This window comes from Eubalaena glacialis, chromosome 3 (genome assembly GCF_028564815.1).
Source record: "Eubalaena glacialis isolate mEubGla1 chromosome 3, mEubGla1.1.hap2.+ XY, whole genome shotgun sequence".
Classification (NCBI taxonomy): Eukaryota; Metazoa; Chordata; class Mammalia; order Artiodactyla; family Balaenidae; genus Eubalaena; species Eubalaena glacialis.
The window spans coordinates 24,111,253-24,131,997 of NC_083718.1; the positions used below are offsets into that span (position 1 = coordinate 24,111,253).

At 41.3% G+C, this 20,745-nt stretch overlaps 1 protein-coding gene across 1 annotated transcript; it reads left to right on the forward strand.

Annotated features, from left to right (window-relative positions):
* The first annotated feature begins 3,808 nt into the window (after positions 1-3,808).
* LOC133089120 (histone H3.3A) lies at positions 3,809-11,751 on the forward strand. The gene is made up of 4 exons (XM_061187352.1): positions 3,809-3,913; positions 5,444-5,594; positions 6,769-6,922; positions 11,296-11,751. Exons 2-4 carry the CDS (start codon positions 5,467-5,469, stop codon positions 11,422-11,424), a joined length of 411 nt encoding a protein of 136 aa, XP_061043335.1. The 5' UTR covers positions 3,809-3,913; positions 5,444-5,466; the 3' UTR covers positions 11,425-11,751.
* The last annotated feature ends 8,994 nt before the right edge of the window (positions 11,752-20,745 follow it).

Genomic DNA, 20,745 nt, shown 5'->3' on the forward strand with positions numbered 1-20,745 from the left:
AGAGCATTCAAGCTGCAAAACACAGTGAAATGACCCTCAGGAGGGAAGAGCTCGAAAGATAAGGTAGCAGGGCTGGAGCAGAATACCACCAGGGAGGGGGAGCAGGATGCCACTAGAGAGGGCAGGGGTGATGCTAGGCCCTGCATGTTAGCCAAAAGCAGTGGGAGGCCTCGGAATGCATTTACACAAGGGTGTGACTTAATCTGATTTACATTCTATAAATCTAGTCTCTGCATGCAGTGTAGAGAATGGAATACAGAGGTGCAAGAGTGGAAAGAGAAAGGTCATATAAGAAGTAACTGGGGGCCAGGTGAGAGGTGAGGAGAGGAGGAAAGGAGTAGGTCATTCTGAGAAGCTTTTCAGAGGTAGGACCAATAGGACTCTGGGAGTGAAAGAAAGGGAGGCTTAAGTAGGATGCCTACACTTTTTGGTTTGAGCAGTTAAGTAAATCATAATGCCATTTACTGGGCGACACTGAAGGAGGGACAGTTATGGAAAGAGGACTGGGATCCAAAGTCTCAGGACATAGTTTTCAACAAAGGGCAAATAGAATCATAGATGATAAGAGATTTAATGGGCATATGAATCATTAATCTGGCTCCTACAATACATACTGAAATATCTACAGGTAAAATGATGTGAAGCCTGCAATTTGCTTCAAAATCATTTGAGTGGGGGGAGGTAGGAAGAATGAGTACAGGTGTAGATGAAACACAAGATTGGTCATGAGTAGATCATTTTTGAAGCTAGCTGATGGGTACCTAGAGGTTCATTATACTACTCTCCTTTTGTGTATGTCTGACAATTCCATGGGACTGGATGAGATCACCTAATATTCAACAAATGGGGACAGCCCCACACTGGGGGTGGAGTGGAGGTGGCAGTGCTAGTGCAGTGGAAAGAAAGACATAAGACCACTGCTGTCCTAGAGCTGACATTCTCTGGGGAAGAGACAGATAACAAGCAAGTAAACAAATATGACAGATTTAAATCAATGTGATAAAGAGGAAGGGTGATGTGATAAAGTGTGCATGGGTACTGCAACTGAGTGGCCAGAAGCAACAGCTCCTCGAGGCAGTAATCTTTGCATGGGACTGACTCACGAGCTAAACAGATATCAATAGTGGTGCTTTTAAAGTCCTTTCCATTCTACTTTTTAAACTTTTACTCATAAACAAATCTGAATTAGTGACCATAAGCTTTCTACTCTAGGGAAAATGTTTTAACTTAAAAGCTTTTGCTCCCCTCCTCTCCACTGTTTTTTTTTTTTAAATTCATTTGGCTGCACTGGGTCTTAGTTGCAGCATGCGGGATCTTTAGTTGCAGCATGCGGGATCTAGTTCCCTGACCAGGGATCGAACCCGGGCCCCCTACATTGGGAGCATGGAGCCTTAACCACTGGACCACCAGGGAAGTCCCTCCATTGTTTTTTAAACTCCAAATTTTGAAGCCATTATTAGCCCAAGAGTTCTAGAAGTAGAGCCAATTCAGGACTGACCCTGGTACCCCCTTTAGAATCCCTTGTTGCCCTGACAGCTTTCCTTCCCCCATCATCTGACTTTAAAGTCCTCTTCTCCCCTCAGCTACAGTTTTTGCCACTCTTAGGACTCCAAAGGACCTCTTTCCTTCCCTCTTCCAAGTGCTACCTCCCTGTGCGAAGCAATGCTTCCAGAGATCATAAGCCCCATGAGGGCTTGTGTTGTTCACCGCTGTCTTCCAGCACCCAGAACAGTGCCAAGCACAGTTAGCACCCAATAAACATTCACTCAGTGAGAAAACTTCCAGAAGCCACTAGGTAGGTAACCAGGCACCTACCTAGGTGCTAAACGTACTTGATCCTACAACTAGAAAAAACTTGTGGCCTATCTTCACACAGATAAATATCACTCCTGTTTTACAGATGGACAGCTGAGTAGGTTCAGATAATCCAAGATCAGAACTATTTCACCTAAAATAGTCTTTCCTGTCCTTAGAAATATTTTGAAGACAAAAAATAGAAGCTATGGAAAAATCTAGCATATAAAGAGAACGTTACCAGTGTCATTGAACATTTCTTGAAGATATGATGAATTTAGTTGATATATAACAGCCTTCCTGGAAAACTCCTGGAAAAAAAACCAACAAATATTTTGGTTTCCTCAAAACAAAACAAAAAACAAGCAAAGAAACCTCTTCTTGGCCCGAATTATAGGAAGTCTTGCTGGCAGCTCAGCCTAAGCTTTTTTGCATACGTGCTTTTAGGACAGGCTTGCAGATTGCATGTATTCTGCAGAACAACCACAGACACTTAACATTCATTAAATAATAATGAAACAGGAGGCCTGGATTTTTTTTGGTTTCTCCTGGGTCTGTTCATCACTCAAGTGTCCTTGGACAAATCTATTCCCTCTCTCATATCTGATTTCCATATATCCGTTTCAGGATAATGTTTATGACTAAGATGCTTTATAAGATCTTCAGACTACCAATAGTAGTTATGCCCTCCATCTATGAAATTTATCTCCTTCACTATCCTATGGGATGTCTTCATGACACTTCTATTGAAAACCTTCACACATAGTTGCGAGTGCTGTCACAACCATCTAGGGACGGTACAGATATTCTAAGGCCAATGAGCTGACAACGTGGATGACTTGAACCTGAAGTCTGTTTCCTATGCTACTGAGAATTGGAAAATGGATAAATGTGATAATCCCCAAACCACGTTTTCCTTATTTCTGCCGTTTTCCACCGCATCTAAACTATGCAGAAGCTGCTGACAACACTTGACTATCCAGTATTTGGCAATTCTACCGAATACCGAAAAGGTTAAAAGGCCGAACTTGCTAGTAGGACAAGCTGCCAGGACTGGTAGTCAGGCTCTGGTGCAGTTAGCTGTGTATTCCACACATTGTTTTAGAGGCTTACAAAATACAGCCATCTTGCATCAGGCATCCCGGCTCAGGAGGAAGGCGAGCCCCGTCCCCTCGGCCCTGGAGATGCCACCTGCGCGGGGCCGGGCGTCCTAGGTGGCAGAGCCCTTGCGGACTGCCTACAGCCCGCACCGCGGGGCCCGCCACGGCCCGGGCCGGTGTGTTGAGTGACTAAAGTTGTCTACGGGCAGGCCGGCCGCACCTGGCCCGAAGAGAGAGCGTGAAGACTGCCATCCGGCAGCCCTGCCAGCGGCTAGAGCAGCCCCATCCGAAAGTGGACGCGGGACGCTAGGCTGCTATTTGCAAGCTTCCTGTTGGGTAGTGTTTTCAACTGGGGTGCACCGACCCGGCTGGCGGTGCCCTCCTCCCCGCCCCCACGCCGCCCGGGGCGCCTCGAGGACGCGCGCCTGGGCCCGCGCCGGAGCGGGGCGCCCCCTCCCTCGCCCTCCCCGCCGCGGCCCGAGACGCCCGCAGGCCGGGCGTTCACCGACCGCGCCTCCTCCCGCCCGCCCCTCCCCCCTCACTTCCCCCTCGGCGCCCCAAACCCGGGCTTCCCGAGTTCCAAGACGTGTGCGCACGGAGCAGGGTGGGAGTGCGGGGCCGGAGAGCCGGAGTTAAAACGGGGGCGGGCGGGCAGCCGTCTCGGCAGGAGCCGGCGGCCCTCCGGCATGTCTTTTGTGTTTGTACACACACTGCGCGAGGCGGCCGGGAGGAGGGAGCGGGCGGCGCGCGGGGGAGGGGCGAGCGCGCGCCAGCGAACGGGCGCGCGGGGGGAGGGGCGGAGGCGGGGCGCGAGCGAGGGGGCGGGGGCGGGGCCGAGCCTTCCCTCCATTGTGTGTGATTGGTTGGCGCGCGGCGCGGGGGCGGGGCGGCGTGTGTTGGGGGATAGCCTCGGTGTCAGCCATCTTTCAATTGTGTTCGCTGCCGCCGCTGCGCCGCTGTCGCTCTCCGACGCCAGCGCCGCCTCTCGCTCGCTGAGCTCCAGCCGAAGGAGAAGGGGGGTAAGTTTCCCCGTCTGCCCGCTTCCCCGGAACCGAGCCCCGCTTGCCGTCAACCCCGGGCCGGGCCCCGGCGGTGCGGTGAGGGGACCCACGGTCCCTCCGGCTTGGCCCACAAACTTTTTGGCCCAGAAACGGAGGTGAGGAGCGAGTTTCCCTCACCCCTCAGGCGGCGGCGGCTCCGGCGGCTCCCGAGTCTCTCGCCGCCTCAGCCCAACAGCAGCAACCGCCGCGTCGCCGAGCCTGCTCTCCCTCCCCGCGCCCCTGGCTCCTCTTTCTTCGGTGAAATCCCGCCCGCCGCCCCTTCCCGGGACCCCAGACCTTCACCACGACCCGCGCGGGCCTCTTAACTACCGCCCCCGGACCCCGGACCCCAGTTTTCGAGCGGGAAAAGGGTGGAAATCGCCGCTGCTTCCCACCCTGGGGTAACTCGCTTTTTGCTGCCTCCCCACAGTTGTTGCTAAGCTTCACCATCTTGTCTCTCTTCTCTGGTCACCGACCATATTTTTTCCCCCGTTTCTCTCTTCCCCATTTCAAAAAAGGAGGAAAATTTTTTAAAGAGAAACATTTTTTTCCCTTTTTTTAGAGAAGCGAAAACTTGATACATTTGAAATGCACAAAAAAAACTTTTGCATTTTGGAGGGCGGCACGTGGCAGGGGATCGGGCTATTTTCGAGCGATTTGGTGTTTTGTCTCTTTGGTAGGGAATCGGATACGTTTTGCGATTGTTTCCATTTTGTTCTGGTCTGGGAGCCGAGTTTGTGCCTGCGCGAGACGCTGGGAGCGAGGCGGGCAGGCTGGGGGACCCTGTGCCGAGGGGCCGGAGGAGGCGAAACCAAAAGTTTATGTGGTGCTTGGGGTGGACTGGTCGGCCGGTCTCGTGCGTTAATTAAAGCCTGGGTGCGGGGCACTTTTTTTTTTATTTCACTGCGAAGCTTCTGAGGACTGGACGCCAGGACGGTGCTTTGTAGAATGCTCGCTGGTGGTAGCTGTTGTTCCCCTCTTGTTTTTTGAGACGCCTTTTTGTCAACAGAACTGTAGAGATGCAAAAGCAGGAATGTTTTCAGATATTTACAGCAGTCTATCAACTGCCAGACGTAAAGGGGGGGGCGGGGGGGTGACCAAAACCTTTCTTGCTGTAATTTGACTCGACCTTTCTGTGATTTGTGGCTTCGTTCTTTTGACTTGTTAGTGGATCGAATATTTACAGACATTTCTAATTTCTACTTTAATTAAAGAAACTGAAGCGAAGGCTGTTAGGGGTCTTTTTGTTTTGCCGTTTATCGCTCAGATTTGGCATTTTTGAGAGATGATTGGTGTTAAGGCTAACAATTTTCTAGTACTACAGTTTGTTTCAGGAAGTCATATTTGGGTGGTAGACGTAATCTGCACACTTTCAAATTATGTAACGTTACAGACATTATTTTTTTATACTGATCATAATTTCCAGATTGGGGGGGGCGGTGGTAGTGGCAGGAAAACTTGTATGTTTTGTAGTTGCATATGGTGATTTTTGTGTTTTGATGCCGGTAGGTAAATAAGGAGGTCTCTATACCATGGCTCGTACAAAGCAGACTGCCCGCAAATCGACCGGTGGTAAAGCACCGAGGAAGCAACTGGCTACAAAAGCCGCTCGCAAGAGTGCGCCCTCTACTGGAGGGGTGAAGAAACCTCATCGTTACAGGTATTAAAACAGGAGGGAAAAAATGGGACAAAGCCTATCTCCCGAAGCAGTATCTATATAACTTAATAAAAAGATGTATAATCATACTTTTTGCTTTAGAGAAACTGATAATTTTTTCTTTTGAATATTTACTAATACTTTAAAGTATATATATATAATTTAGTGTTAGGTTTTATTGGGAACATGTTTAATTTTGAAGCCATAATCTTGCCCATAGCCCAAAGGAGAGGTTATATCACTAATAACATTAATGGGATAGGGTAACATTTTATTTAGCTGTTAGGTGTAATGTGTATTTTTTAAATAGTAAAGTGTTGTTTTTAAATACATTTTTGAGGATACTCTTTCTCTTGGTAATTTAATCAAGATTGGGGGTCATTTTGTTTTAGGTAAGTCCCTCATTTACTTGAATTGGTTTATTTCCTTCTGTTAGCACAGTTTTGAACTACCCTGAGCAGTGCTGTTAAGGGCATCTGCCATTAGAGGGCAGAAGTTGTCTGTATTTAGGTGCCCTCTGCAAATGATTCTACAGTTAGCCTAAAATAAAAGTGGAAGAAATAAGTCAGAATTGAGGTAAATTTCTTGCTTAAAATTAGTTTAAAAAGAAAGAAAGAAAACTTCCATATGGAAGACACACCGTAAAAGAGTATTCACATTTAATCATTCATGAGGTGTGTGCAGTATTCAAAGGTATTCTGAGAAATCAGACTTAAATGCCATAAGTGTATTTTTTAAAGGAAACTCATTGGGTTGTGCTGGTAGGTCTTTTAGAAGAATTGGGGGTGCCAGTGGCAAGGAGGAGAGTGCTGCCAAATTGAGAAGAGTCTGAACAATTTTGATTTCTTTATTTGTGGCCTAGTACTTTCCCAAGTTGTAATTATAACAAGTTAGTGATATATATGTTAAAGAGGAAGAAAATAAAGGGGACTTTGATTAAACCTCCTGCCAGGAATCTACTTTAATATCATGCTTTTTGCTTTAAAGGTATTGTGTTACTCTTAACAGACTTGAATATTCAGGTCATAAGTTAATAGTGAAATTTGATACAGAAGCTGAAGAATAGTTGGGTGATATATTTTTTGAAAAGTGACTGCGTCTTTTTAAAGCTGATGACCACTCTTTTATGTTTTTTATGTATTTGGTAACCATGTCTTTATTGTGTTTTGTTTTAAAGGCCTGGTACCGTGGCACTCCGTGAAATTAGACGTTACCAGAAGTCCACTGAACTTCTGATTCGCAAACTTCCCTTCCAGCGTCTGGTGCGGGAAATTGCTCAGGACTTCAAAACAGATCTGCGCTTCCAGAGTGCAGCTATTGGTGCTTTGCAGGTAAAATGGCGGGTGGGAAAAGCTCTAAGAGTTGGCCGTTCCTGCTTTGTACCAAGAACAATTCTAAATCTTTGCATATGCTTGTTAAATTTAATCATCACAAGCAGATGCGGTAGGTCTTATCTATTTCACTGTTAAGATGTCAGAAAGGTTAAGTTGCTCAAGGTCATACAAGCAGACATAGGATTTTAAAATTTTAGACGTTGCAGTGTTTAAAGGGAAAAAGAACCTTCTGGTTTGGCTTACAGTTGCTGCAGGACATCAAGAAGTCATGGGGCTAAAGGTCTGTATTGGTAATTAGTTTCAAACAGTGACTGATATAAAAGGAATGTTAGAATAAATGGCTTCCTGGACCTGAAGAGGCAGTTGCAAGTGGAGAGAACATAATATCTGGGATGGGAATAGGCAGCATAAAAGAATTGTGCATTGAGGTAAAAGAAGCATGAGTGGTAGTTAGGATTAGGTTGACGATAAGGAGAAAAAGATACTAGGCTTGTAGAGAGAAATTGGAAGACTTGTAGTTTGCTAAAGGGGATTATGTATGGATTTCCACTTAAATGGGAAACATAGTGAATTTAATCTTAGCTCCAGTGTGTCAGAACTTTGAGAAGTACTGTTTTAGCTGTGGTTATGTCTTTGAAATACTGGTGGTTTGTGCCAAGATTAAAACTTGAAATGCCCACAAGTAAGATATTTGATTATGTATATGGGTATAATTAACATCAATCACATAAGTAACCTATAATGTTAACTAGTTTGGCATTCGTTAGATCATTGTAACTCAAAGTATGGTAAGACTGCCACCTCCTTCAGAGCGTGGGGTTAGAGGTGATTAAAATTGCAGATTGCTAGGCACCTCCACAGACCTGAATTGGAATCTCTTTTGGGGGAGGGTCCAGAATCTACATACACTCCATTGGAGGATTTTTCAAGGCTGCTGTTGCCAAGCTTTTCCTTTATGTGTGAGGAAGATTTGATAGGTGGATTCTACCCTGAGGTGTAATTGGTTGAGCTGTTTCTATGGTTAGTCTGAACTTCATTTGATTGGTGAATTCCAGGAGTAGGCATCCATTAAATTCTCAGTGAATTGAAATTACTGAAATTTAAAACTACTAAAATCTTCCAGTGCTGTTATTTAAAACCTTTATTTTCTGTTTTAATCATTGACTATCTTTAGATCCCATTTTGTTTATTACTACAATTGCTAATCACATTTTCCCCACTAATTTTAAGTATAGAAATATTATTGATATTCTCAAGCATTGCTCTAAAGCTGCCAATTTTGTTTTGTAGTTACAGTTAGCAGGGCTATGCTTGAAGAACACACTATACTTGAAAGTCCAACATTGTTGAGCTTAAGTGTCAATGATAGAGCTTTGTAAATTGATTACTGAACAGTCTGAGTAAAAGACTATTGTCTTTTTAAAATTCGTGTGTAAACTTCCACGTTGCTGTTATTAAGGTGTGTGTTTTATATTTGTCAGTAAGTGTGCTTGTATTGGTTTTGAGCAAAATGTTCAGTTCTGCTGCCTGTAGTACTCTTGCATTAGGTAGCTCTTTATTGGAAGAGTAATCTTTGTTAGAAATTTTTTTTGTTTTGTGTTGCCTTTTTTATACATCAGTTCTCTTAAAGATACAGAGATGGAGAATTTGCTAATGGAAATAGGGCAATAGAAGAGAGCGGTTGAAATAGAATTCCAAAAGTCACTATTTTTGCCTTTAGAATTACACAGTTTACAACTTTTCTAATATAACTAAATGAGGAGGGAGGGTAGTCCAGTGAGGATGGGAGAGAATTTAGTCTAGGTTTGCCATAGATAATCAAGAATTAGCTAACTTGAAATTTAGCCTTTGCCCCTAATATCTGAGAGTTTGAACTAAGGTATCGTGTTAAAAATGGACATTGGTGGTTTGAAGTGGTGGAAGAGTCAGATATTGAATGTACTCAGAATGTTGTAAATTAACATTTCCTTCCAGTTATAAGATATTTTTTCTTTTGCTATTATCTCAAAATTACGTTCATTGGGCTATAAATTGTGTCAGTCTTTAATTCCCGTCATAACCTTAATGTTTAGGAGACTTTGGCACATTGGCAATAGAATTAGAAATATATGAGTCATGGTTAAATTCCCTATGAGTATTGACTTTTCTCCCAGAGCTGACCAGACACAACTCTATAAAACCTATAGCCAGGTTGTAAGATGGCAGTGAGAGGTCCAGCTGCCACATGCCACATTTGAGTAGTACTAGGGGAGCCAGTAGATCATTATTCCACTCTTAAATGGTCTCAGAATTGCAGGACCTGTTGGCTTGTCCATATAGCAGCTCATAGTGCTGTGTTTTGCAGAAGCCTTCTAGATTTGCATAATCCTGAGATACGCTGGGTGAAACAAAGAAGAAAAAGTTTCTTTCTTGAGGAACTTCAGTCCTAGTATCTGATGTGTGTTGTGAACCCGTAAGAGTAGGTAGGCTACAGTATGCTGTGTTTCCTAAATATTTTACCCATTTCTAGAATATCCCAAGAATTAATCCCTGAACATTAAGGACTTTTGCTTTTAATATATTTTTTGGAATAGGTAAGATACACGGAACTAATTGCATAGAAAAGATGCAAATTTCGGGAATTCCCTCGTGGTCCAGCAGTTAGGACTCCGCACTTTCACAGCTGAGGAGCCGCATTCAATCCCTGGTCAGGGAACTGTTCTGCAAGCCTCATATCCCAGCCAAGAAAAAAAAGAAAAGATGCAAATTTCAGTTAGGGTTAGAGATCTCTGTTAAGTAATTTAAGGTCATTAAAAGATGGCTAGTGTACAAGGCCAATGTGATTGCCAAGGAATTAGGAGTTCAAAGTTACCTGCACCTGGGAACCAGGGACAAGAGGAGTGTTTGCTTTCTCCTTCATGGAATAATCTTGAGGTAGTCCATAAAGGGTAGGTAAATAAGACTTAGCTCTTGATAACAAATGCTGCAGAAAGATATGTAGGGATAGTAAACTTTGGGTGAAACAGATTTTTATAGAAGAGAGAGATTAGGCTAAAAAGAATGAAGATACAAATGTAGGAAATAATTTTTTTCATAAGATGGAATAACGTAAACCATTTGAATTAATTGTTGCTGTGTTAGTGCTTTTAAAAGCAGAATCTCAAGTTTTATTGGGAAAGTCAAAATGTTTGTAAAAAGCAAATCTGGTTCTTCCCATCTCTGTATCTTGTGTGTTATGTAGTATTGTGGGGCTTGAATTGCTCAAGTATTCTGTGTATTTCTCTTTTAGTTTTATTACCTAAAGTTTCCAAAATGGAAATAATTTTTTTAATTAGGACAAAAACAGCAATTACAGAAATCTGGTTTTTTCCCCTAAATATATCTCGAACAGAGAAGTAACTTGCTTATATAGAAGCCAAATAACGTCTTTCATTTAGTGTGTTCCTAATCCACTAAAACAGTTGGACTGATGACTGGACTGGTAAAACAGTAGGTACATTTCAAAATGAGTAAGCAGATGTTTTAACCTAGACTAAAGGATTCTTCAGCTTTTCAGACAGCTGTAAGATGTACTAACAATTTAAGAGTTAATTATAAGTAGAAGCTCCCCTTTTTTCCTCTTTACATGCCAAGTGTTGGTGAATGATTCATGTAGCTACCAGCTTTTGAGTGAAAGTAGGGATAAGAAGATGCCTTCAGAAAAGTCTTAGAGTATAATGAGAAAAACCAGAGGGATCAATGTTAATGCTGGGAGGTAGCAAAAATGCCATTACAGATAGGGGTGCATAGAGGAAGGTACAGTTAGTGGGGGGACATGGGGGCATATCTCGGCAAAATAGGTCAATGTATGTAAGTAAGACACAAATCTGGTGTGTTCTGGGACCCAACAGCACTCTAGTGGTGAAACTGAGGTATTAAAGGAAAGGTAGATGAGGACCATGATGGAAACCAGTGGTCAAACAGGTATAATGAAGTGTGAGTAAGATTCAGAAAAAGGAGGACACAGCAGGGTAGGAGAGTATATTACTTTGGATTAGATACATGATTCCATTTATCTGTGTGAGGATGAGAATGAATGTTAGAATTTAAGTTGGATTTTTTGCTTTACTCAAGACACATTTCAGTTTACTGAAAATCACATATAACATTAAAAAAATTAAACTTTTTTAGTAGTGAAATTATTTGACTTGTATTATTTGATAAAGACTTGAGTTTTCAGTTTCATAAGCTGCCTTTCAGCCTTGTCGCACAGATTTTAAAATGTAAGCATTTGGTAAAATAGTCAACATCTTCTGAAGTAGGTTTTTAAAGGGCTCAAAAACCTCATCTTTTTAACTGATACAGATGTAACTTAACTATTGTTAATATTTTTTTCTTTATTCCTGTTGTAGGAGGCAAGTGAGGCCTATCTGGTTGGCCTTTTTGAAGACACCAACCTGTGTGCTATCCATGCCAAACGTGTAACAATTATGCCAAAAGACATCCAGCTAGCACGCCGCATACGTGGAGAACGTGCTTAAGAATCCAGTATGATGGGAAACATTTCATTCTTTAAAAAAAAAAAAAAAAAAAAAAAATCTCTTCCTGTTATTGGTAGTTCTGAACGTTAGATTTTTTTTTTTTTTTTCCCGTGGGGTCAAAAGGTACCTAAGTATATGATTGCAGGTGGAAAAATGGGGGACAGAAATCAGGTATTGGCAGTTTTTCCATTTTCATTTGTGTGTGAATTTTTAATATAAATGCGGGGACATAAAGCATTAATGCAAGTCAAAATGTTTCAGTGAACAAGTTTCAGCAGTTCAACTTTATAACAATTATAAATAAACCTGTTAAATTTTTCTGGACAATGCCAGCATTTGGATTTTTTTAAAACAAGTAAATTTCTTATTGACTGCAACTAAATGGTGTTTGTAGCATTTTTATCATACAGTAGATTGCATCCATTCACTATACTTTTCTAACTGAGTTGTCCTATATGCAAGTACATGTTTTTAATGTTGTCTGTCTTCTGTGCTGTTCCTGTAAGTTTGCTATTAAAATACATTAAACTATACCTGCTTTTGGTGTTTACTATCAGCCTTATCTGTACAATTAACTTACTTGAAATTTTCATATTCAGAATAATTTTAGTATCAAGTGTTTTGTCACTTTTTATCTGAAACTGTTGAGAGAGGAGGAAAGTATAAGCTTTGTATGGTAAGGAAACTGGAGCTACTGGCTTTCCTCCAAATTTTTAAAAATTTGAAGATGGTATATCTATTTTCCAAAACCAGAGTTTGACTATGGATATGTGTACTTTTAACCAGCAATTCCCAAACCTAGCTGGCCAGCAGAATCACATGAAAATAGTTAAATCTGTATAAGTAGTGAAAGTACATTTATAAACATAATCTGTTATTAAACTTTGAATATTTAATGGTAATTTAACTGCAAATGTAAGAGTCTTCAGCTCAAAAACTAGTGCATCAGAAAGCTGGCTATTTTAAGATATTGTATATTAACCCTGAAGTTATTAATCAAGCACCTATAGTTCATACTTAGCACTGTGTTTTATTTAGCATTGGGGTGATTAATGTGAAAAGAGGATGGTGAACCTTTTAAGACTTACAACATCTCTTATTAGAGAAATGCAAATCAAAACTACAATGAGGTATCATCTCACACCAGTCAGAATGGCCATAGTTAAAAAATTGTCTACAAACAATAAACGCTGGAGAGGGTGTGGAGAAAAGGGAACCCTCTTGCACTGTTGGTGGGAATGTAAACTGATACAGCCACTATGGAGAACACTGTGGAGGTGCCTTAAAAAACTAAAAGTAGGGCATATACCCTGAGAAAACCATAATTCAAAGAGTCATGTACCACAATGTTCACTGCAGCACTATTTACAATAGCTGGGTCATGGAAGCAACCTAAATGCCCATCGACAGACGAATGGGTAAAGAAGATGTACATATGTACAACAGAGTATTACGCAGCCATAAAAAGGAACGAAATTGAGTCATTTGTTGAGACATGGATGGACCTAGAGACTGTCATACAGAGTAAGTCAGGAAGAGGAAAACAAATCATATATTAATGCATATATGTGGAATCTAGAAAAATGATACAGATGAACCAGTTTGCAAGGTAGAAATAGAAACAGATGTAGAGAACAAACGTATGGACACCAAGGGGGGAAAGCAGGGGGGGAGGGGGTGGTGGTGTGATGAATGGGAGATTGGGATTGACATATATACACTAATAGGTATAAAATAGATAACAAGAACCTGCTGTGTAAAAAATAAAATTCAAAACAAGGGGCTTCCCTGGTGGCGCAGTGGCTAAGAATCCGCCTGATTGGGACACGGGTTCGAGCCCTGGTTGGGGAAGATCCCACATGCTGCAGAGCAACAAAGCTCGTGCGCCACAACGACTAAGCCTGCGCTCTAGAGCCTGTGTGCCTAGAGCCCGTGCTCCACAAGAGAAGCCGCTGCAGTGAGAAGCCCGCACACCGCAACAAAGAGTAGTCCCTGCTGCAACTAGAGAAAAGCCCGTGCGCAGCAACGAGGACCCAGTGCAGCCAAAATTAATTAATTAATTTTAAAAAAGTTCAAAACAAAAACAGAAAAACATGCTCCCCCAGTGTTCATTGCAGCACCGTTTACAACAGCCAGGACGTGGAAACAACCTAAATGTCCACCAACAGAGGAATGGATGAAGAAGATGTGGTACATATATTCAATGGAATATTACTCGGCCATAAAAAGGAACGAAATTGGGTCATTTGTAGAGACGTGGATGGACCTAGAGACTGTCATACAGAGTGAAGTAAGTCAGAAAGAGAAAAACAAATATTGTATATTAACGCATATAGGTGGAATCTGAAAAAATTGGTATAGACGATCTTATTTACAAAGCAGAAATAGAGACACAAATGTAGGCAACAAATGTATGGATACCAAGGGGGAAGGGGGGGGGTGGGATGAATTGGGAGATTGGTATTGACATATATACACTACTGATACTATGTATAAAATAGATATAACTAATGAGAACCTACAGTATAGCACAGGGAACTCTGACATTAGTTGTAGCATATGAGTGAAGCTGCTCTGGAAGTGAACTGAGATGAACTAATCAATGGGCTAAGAACAGATTCATGTCTATAAGATATAACATTGGGCTTATAAACATAAACATTGGTGTTAAGCTCCTTTTTAGCAGTAACTTCATTTTTAGATTTTAGGTCATTATAAAATCAATGTGAGAAATATGAGATTTTTTTTAGAGCCTGTTTCTAATTTATTGACATGGTATCCTAGTTTTAGTGTGATCGTTTGTATAGGCTTCTACAGGCAGGCACTAGTATTACTTGGAGTATTGGCAGGAGCATATGTTCACTGCAGTATAAGCTACTAAGAGCCAATTGAAGTATGTTTAATACAAAATAGATGAACTTGGCACTCAAAGCAGGTACACAGATGTCTGGTCAATGTACTGAGCTTGTCTCAATATACCATGGTCTGTTAATACTTGATATGTATTCTCTTATTCCTATAAGGTAGATAACTTTTTCCTACTTAACTAAAGAGGCAATGAAATTTGGGAGGATTATTCTTATTTGACTAGGGTCTAAACAATATGCATAATTTTGAGGTCAGGGTTATTCTTTGACTTAGATATGAGTGTGATCTGCCACTCCCATTGATGCTTATTAACCTGGCCTGAAAATCCTCATTTTTTTTTTTTTATAAATTTATTTAATTTATTTTTGGCTGAATTGGGTCTTTGTTACTGTGCGCGGGCTTTCTCTAGTTGCAGCAAGCGGGGGCTACTCTTCCGTTGTGGTGCGCCGGCTTCTCATTGCGGTGGATTCTCTTGTTGCGGAGCACGGGCTTTACGCGTGCGGGCTCAGTAGTTGTGGCTCACGGGCTCTAGAGCGCAGGTTCAGTAGTTGTGGTGCACGGGCTTAGCTGCTCCGTGGCATGTGGGATCTTCCCGGACCAGGGCTCGAACCCATGTCCCCTGCATTGGCAGGTGGATTCTTAACCACTGCGCCACCAGGGAAGCCCTGAAAATCCTCTTACCTGCTATGCTTTGGAGTTGGCTACATGAGAATTTACCTGGGAAAAATCTATAACGAATTAGAGTTGGGCCCAAAGTGATATGTGGGGACCATAGCTAAACTCACCACTTGTTATTAAGTTCAGTTTTTAGCATCTGTAACAAGGTGGTAACCAGCTTTTGAATATGAAGTATCTTATGAAAATAGCTGATTAATACGTAAAAGTTTCCAGAAAATATTCCTAAAGTCTAAGACAAATTTACAGATGAAAAACCCTATGAAATCATGTGGTAAGATAAAAACTTTAGGTAAGGTTTTAGGGAAATCAGGGAATGCTGGAAGAACTTCTAAGAAGGAATTTGGAAATGTCATTCTCTTAGGCAAATGAGGGGAGGAAATCTTCCCTTGGTTAAATACTGTCAGGTGGGTTAGTGCTTGAACAATGTCCAAGCTCTTGCCCTTCTCATCTTGACAGCCTAGAATCTGAGAGGAAATCAACTTTGCACATTTGAATATATCGAGGATCTGCTAGATGCTGAGTATGTAAAGGTATAAAGCTGCTCCAATTTAAGTTCTCAACAACTCTGTAAGGTGGGTACTATTATATACCCTATTTTACAGGTGAAACTTGCCCAATATCACACAGTAAATAGAGGGGATGGAATTTGTTCCCCGGTAGACTAAATCCAAGGCCTTGCTTTCTAATTCCCATGCTCTAAGTGTGAGATATACAAATAAGAGCAGTTAATTTGTCGGGGGCACTAGAAGAAGTTAAGGAAAGTCTTGATAGTAGAAACAAATGGGGGCCAGGGGAGACAAAATTGGGAATGAGAAGGACAGATTATAGAAATTACAAGAAAACTCTTCATTTGAAAACATGCTGCTCACCACCTGCTCAGTCTTGAGCTACCCCCTTAATTCCTCCCTCTTCCTCACCTCCATTAAATCCTGTTGACTTCCTCCAAAAGTGCATCCAAAACTTTCCACTTACCCCTTCTACCATCCTAGTCCGAGCTGCTATCAGCAGCTAAGTTATTGCCATAACTTAAATCAGTCTGCATTCATCCACTCATTCCCTCCGGCCTCTTCACACAGCCCCCAGAGAATGTTCCTAAAACATAAATCATTTCAGATCATTTCCGCACTTAAAAATATCTAGTGGCTTCCCATTGCTCACAGAGTAACATCTAAACTTGCTCATGAGGCAGGCCCTGCGTGATCTGGCCTTGTCAATCTTCTCTTTCCACCACTTGCTTATTAAGCTGTAGCCAAACCCTCTGCCCACATACGCTTTGTCACATCTCTTGGCTTTATTTCCTTATTTATCAAAATCTGAAATTACATTACATTCTTCCTGACTCTACCCCTACTAGAATGTGCTACAAAACAGGGGTTCATTGTCTTCTCCATTGTAGCCCCAGTGCTGGTACATAGTAAACCTAAATAAAAATCAGTTGCATTCATGCTAGAATGAATGTTCCTGCTGTCCTTCAGATTTTAACATTAAGCTTGTATAACCTTAAAATATAGTAACTGATTTATTGTTTTGAAGATTAAGTGAAAACGTGAAAACGTGAGGTTTGGCACATAATATTCAATAAATGCTGGGCTAGAATTTTAAATTCTGATAAAGCAACTCAGATATATATTGTTTCTTGCAAAGTTGTAGAGAAAAATGCCTCCAACTTCCTATCTTTCTAAGTAGTATGCATTTTCTATTAAAACCCTGCTGAATAGTTATCATTCTTATGCCATTAAGCATTGGTCTCTAAGTGAAATAGGATTTAGGTAACACCCTTATCACAACAAAGTCAGTTGAATCAGTAAGTACATAACTAGTGGTGAAACCATAGGTAAGAGGCATTCTCTTAAAGTCATTATGAGTACTTTTTTCACCACTATCACTAAACATTCTTTGGAAAGTGCTAGTCAATGAGAAAATGTATTTTTTTAAAGGAAATAATTATTTGCAGTATAGCTTCATAGCTGAGTTCCGGCTCTGGGAGTTTTCTGGCTGTCCAGTGGTTAGGACTCCGGGCTTTCACTGCCGTGGCCTTGGTTTGATCCCTGGTTGGGGAAATAAGATCTCGCAAGACCAGAGGTGCGGGGGGGAGTTCAAGTCCACCCGATGCCTTGTTCATTCATGTGCCAGGCACTGTTGAAGGAATACTGAAGTGAACAAAACAAAGTTAAAGTTCTCTGTCCTCATGGAGCTACATTCTAGTGAGGGAAATAGACAAGGAAAATCCTTAAAGGATAAAGAAGTAAAATACAGTTGTTCCTCTGAATCCCCTGGGATTGGATCCAGGACCCACCACAGATACCAAAATCTCGGATGCTCAAGTCCCATAGTTGACCCCTCCACGGCCGTGGTTCCACATCCAGGGAATCAACCACCACTGATCGTGTGGTACTGTAGGATGTATTTAGTGAAAAAAATCCGCGTATCCTTGGACCCACACAGTTCAAACTCGTGCCCTTGAACAACACAGGCTTGAATTGTGCAGGTCCACTTATAGGTGGATTTTTTTTCAATAAATATGCAGTGAGCCCTCGATTTCCCTGGGTTCCGCATCTTCAAATACGGAGCGCCCACTATGGGACTTGAGCATCGGCAGATTTTGGTATGCGAGGCGGGTCCCGGAACCAATCCCCCACAGACACGGAGGGACGACTGTACATCATTTATTAGATAGCGGTAGGTGCTAAAGAGAAAAAGTAACATGGTGAAAAGTGTTGTGATACAACGGAGGTGGGTGTTGGGAGTTAGGCCAGGAAGGCATCACTGAGGTGTCATTGGAGTAAAGCCCTAAAGAAAATGAGAGAGCAAGCCACACAGATGTGAGAGAAGAATATTCCAGGCCCTACTCGGGGTCCTGTTGGGGGCAAGCCTGGTGTGTTCAGGAACCACAGGGAGACAGGAATGGGTGCAGTGGAAAAAGTGAGCAGAGTAGGCGAGAAATCAGAGATGCAATGGGGACCAGATCCTGCAGGACTTAGAGGTCCTAGTAAGGACACTGAGTGAGAGGAGATGCCTCGGGAAAGTTTTAAGCAGAAAAATAATATGGTGTGACTTTTAAGTTTTAACAAAATCACTCCAACTGCTGTGTGGAAAATGAGGAGAATAAAGGTAGAGCAAGAAGGAAAACCCCTTAGGAAGCTACTGGCAGTAACCTAAATGTGACATGATATTGTGGCTTGGACTTGAGTGATGGCAGTGGAGGTGGTGAGAAGTGGCATGCTGGATAGTTTTGAAAGGTAGGATGGCTGGGACTTGCTAACGGGTGTGGGCATGAGAAAGAGAGGAGTTAATGGTGCCAAGGTTTTTGGCCTGAGCAACTGCAAGAATGAAGTTGCTATTGCTTGAGACAGGGGAACCTGATGGGGCAGGTTGGAGGGGAATATAAGGAGCTTAGTTATGGACATGTTAAGATTGAGACGCTTATTAGACTTTAGTGGAGATTTCAAGTAGATTGTTGGATACGAGCCTGGGGTTTAAGAGAGAGGTTTGGGCTGGAGACAGAAATTTAGAAGTCATCAGTAAATGTATGGTCTAAAAGCCAAGAAGCTGGATGAGATCACCAAGGGAGTCGGTGTAGATAGAAATTAGAGAAGAGGTCCAAGCACTCAGGGACTCAACATTCAGAGTTTAGGGAGCGAGGGAGCACTCCGAAGGAGGCTGAGACGAGTGGGCAGACAGGAAGAAAGCCAGGCATCCGTGATGTCTGTAAGCCCGAAGAAGCAAGTACTCCAAGGAAGAGGAGTGGTCTCTGTGACAAATACTACTGCTGTGTCAAGAAGAGGGAGATCTGAGAGTTGACCATTGGATTTGGCAACGTGGAGGTAATTGGTGATCTTAATAAGAACCATGTTGGTGAAATCGAGGGAACAAAACCTGATTAGAGTGGATGCAAGAGCGACCGGAGCTTTAAGCAAAAGGACCACACTTCACGTAGTCAATAATGAGACGAACTGACATTATAAACTCCTGATGTAAAACACTAAGGACACAACATTACCCAAACGTTTATCCCAAATGTTTAATCTGTATATAATCATGAGGAAACAACCAGCTAAATCCAAAGTGTGAGACATACTACAAAACAACTGGCCTAGACTCTTCAAAAATGTCAATTTCACAAACCAAAACAAGGCCGGGGAACTGTTTCAGATTAAAGGTGACTTAAGAGACATGACAATTAATTGCATGTTAATCAATCCTTCATTGGATACTGGATTTTAAAAAAAAAGTTAAAAAGAAACTTTGGGGACAGTTGGGCAAATTTCAGTATGGAATATATGTTAAATAATATATCAATTTCAAATTTCATTGGTGTATGATAATGGTATTAAGGTTATAGAGGAAAATGTACTTGTTCTTCACTCATGCTGAAGGAGTGAAGAGTCATAATAGCTGCAGCTTAATCCAAAATATACAGAGGGGAAGGTGGGGGAGGGATAGACTGGGAGTGTGGGGTTAGTAGATGCAAACTATTACATACAGAATGAATGGACAATGATGTCCTACTGTATAGCACAGGGAACTATATTCAATGTCGTGGGATAAACCATAATGGAAAAGAATATTTAAAAAATGTATATATATGTATAACTGAGTCTGCTGTACAGCAGAAATTAACACAACATCGTAAATCAACTATACTTCAATTAAAAAAAGAAAACATATATAGAGAAAAAGATAAAACAAATATGGTAAAATAACCATTGGTAAATTTACATTGTGCCATTCTTTCAACTTTTCTATAGGCTTAAAAATTTCAAAACAATCAGTTGGAAATGTTTTTAAAAAGAATTAGAAGAAATGAATTGGTAACTCCAGGAGTTTTGCTTAAAATAAAGAGAAATGGAAAGTAAATGAAGAGGAAAGTGGAGCTCAGTGTTTTTGTTTTTGTTTCCTGGAAGATGGGAGAAATAGAATATTTGTTTGCTGTTGTGTGTTTTGTATGTTTGTGCTATTGGGGTTGTGAGGATTATATGAATTAAAACATGTCAACTGCTTGGAACGTTCCTGGCACATAGTAAATGCTCAATAAATATTCACTGATATGTTTATTATAAAATTGTTATTTTTAACAAATAATATTTATTTTGGAAGCCCAAGAGTCTCAATTACAAAATTATTGGTTTTAATGAGATCTCAATAAGATGGTAGGTAATAAAATATACAAAAGTCAATAGTGGTGATCATCTTGTAATGTATAAAAACATTGAGTCACTATGTTGTACACCTGAAACTAATGTAATGTTGTAAATCAATTATACTCCAGTTTTTAAAAAGTCAATATAATTTCTATACATTAATAATTAGTTAAAAATTTATAATGAAACTAATTGCTGGTTATAAGATTAACATATGCATATGTAATATTAAAAAAATACTATCTACCATGTCCACTAACCTATAACACATCAAAAAATAGACCTAAGAAATGTGTGGAGAATTATTTAAAGAAAACCCAAACTTTTGTTGAAGGCCATAGAAAAGATCTGAATAAAGTAAGAAAGATATATGTTCCTGGATGGAAAGACTCAATACCGTAAAGAATTCAGTTCTTTCCACATTAATCTATACATTGAGACAATCTCAGTAAAAATTCTAACAGGATTTTTAATGGAGCTTTACAGATTAATTCTAAAGTTCTTTGGGGGGACTTCCCTGGTGGCGCAGTGGTTAAGAATCCGCCTGCCAATGCAGGGGAATAGGGTCCGAGCCCTGGTCCGGGGAGATCCCACATGCTGTGGAGCAGCTAAGCCTGTGCACCACAACTACTGA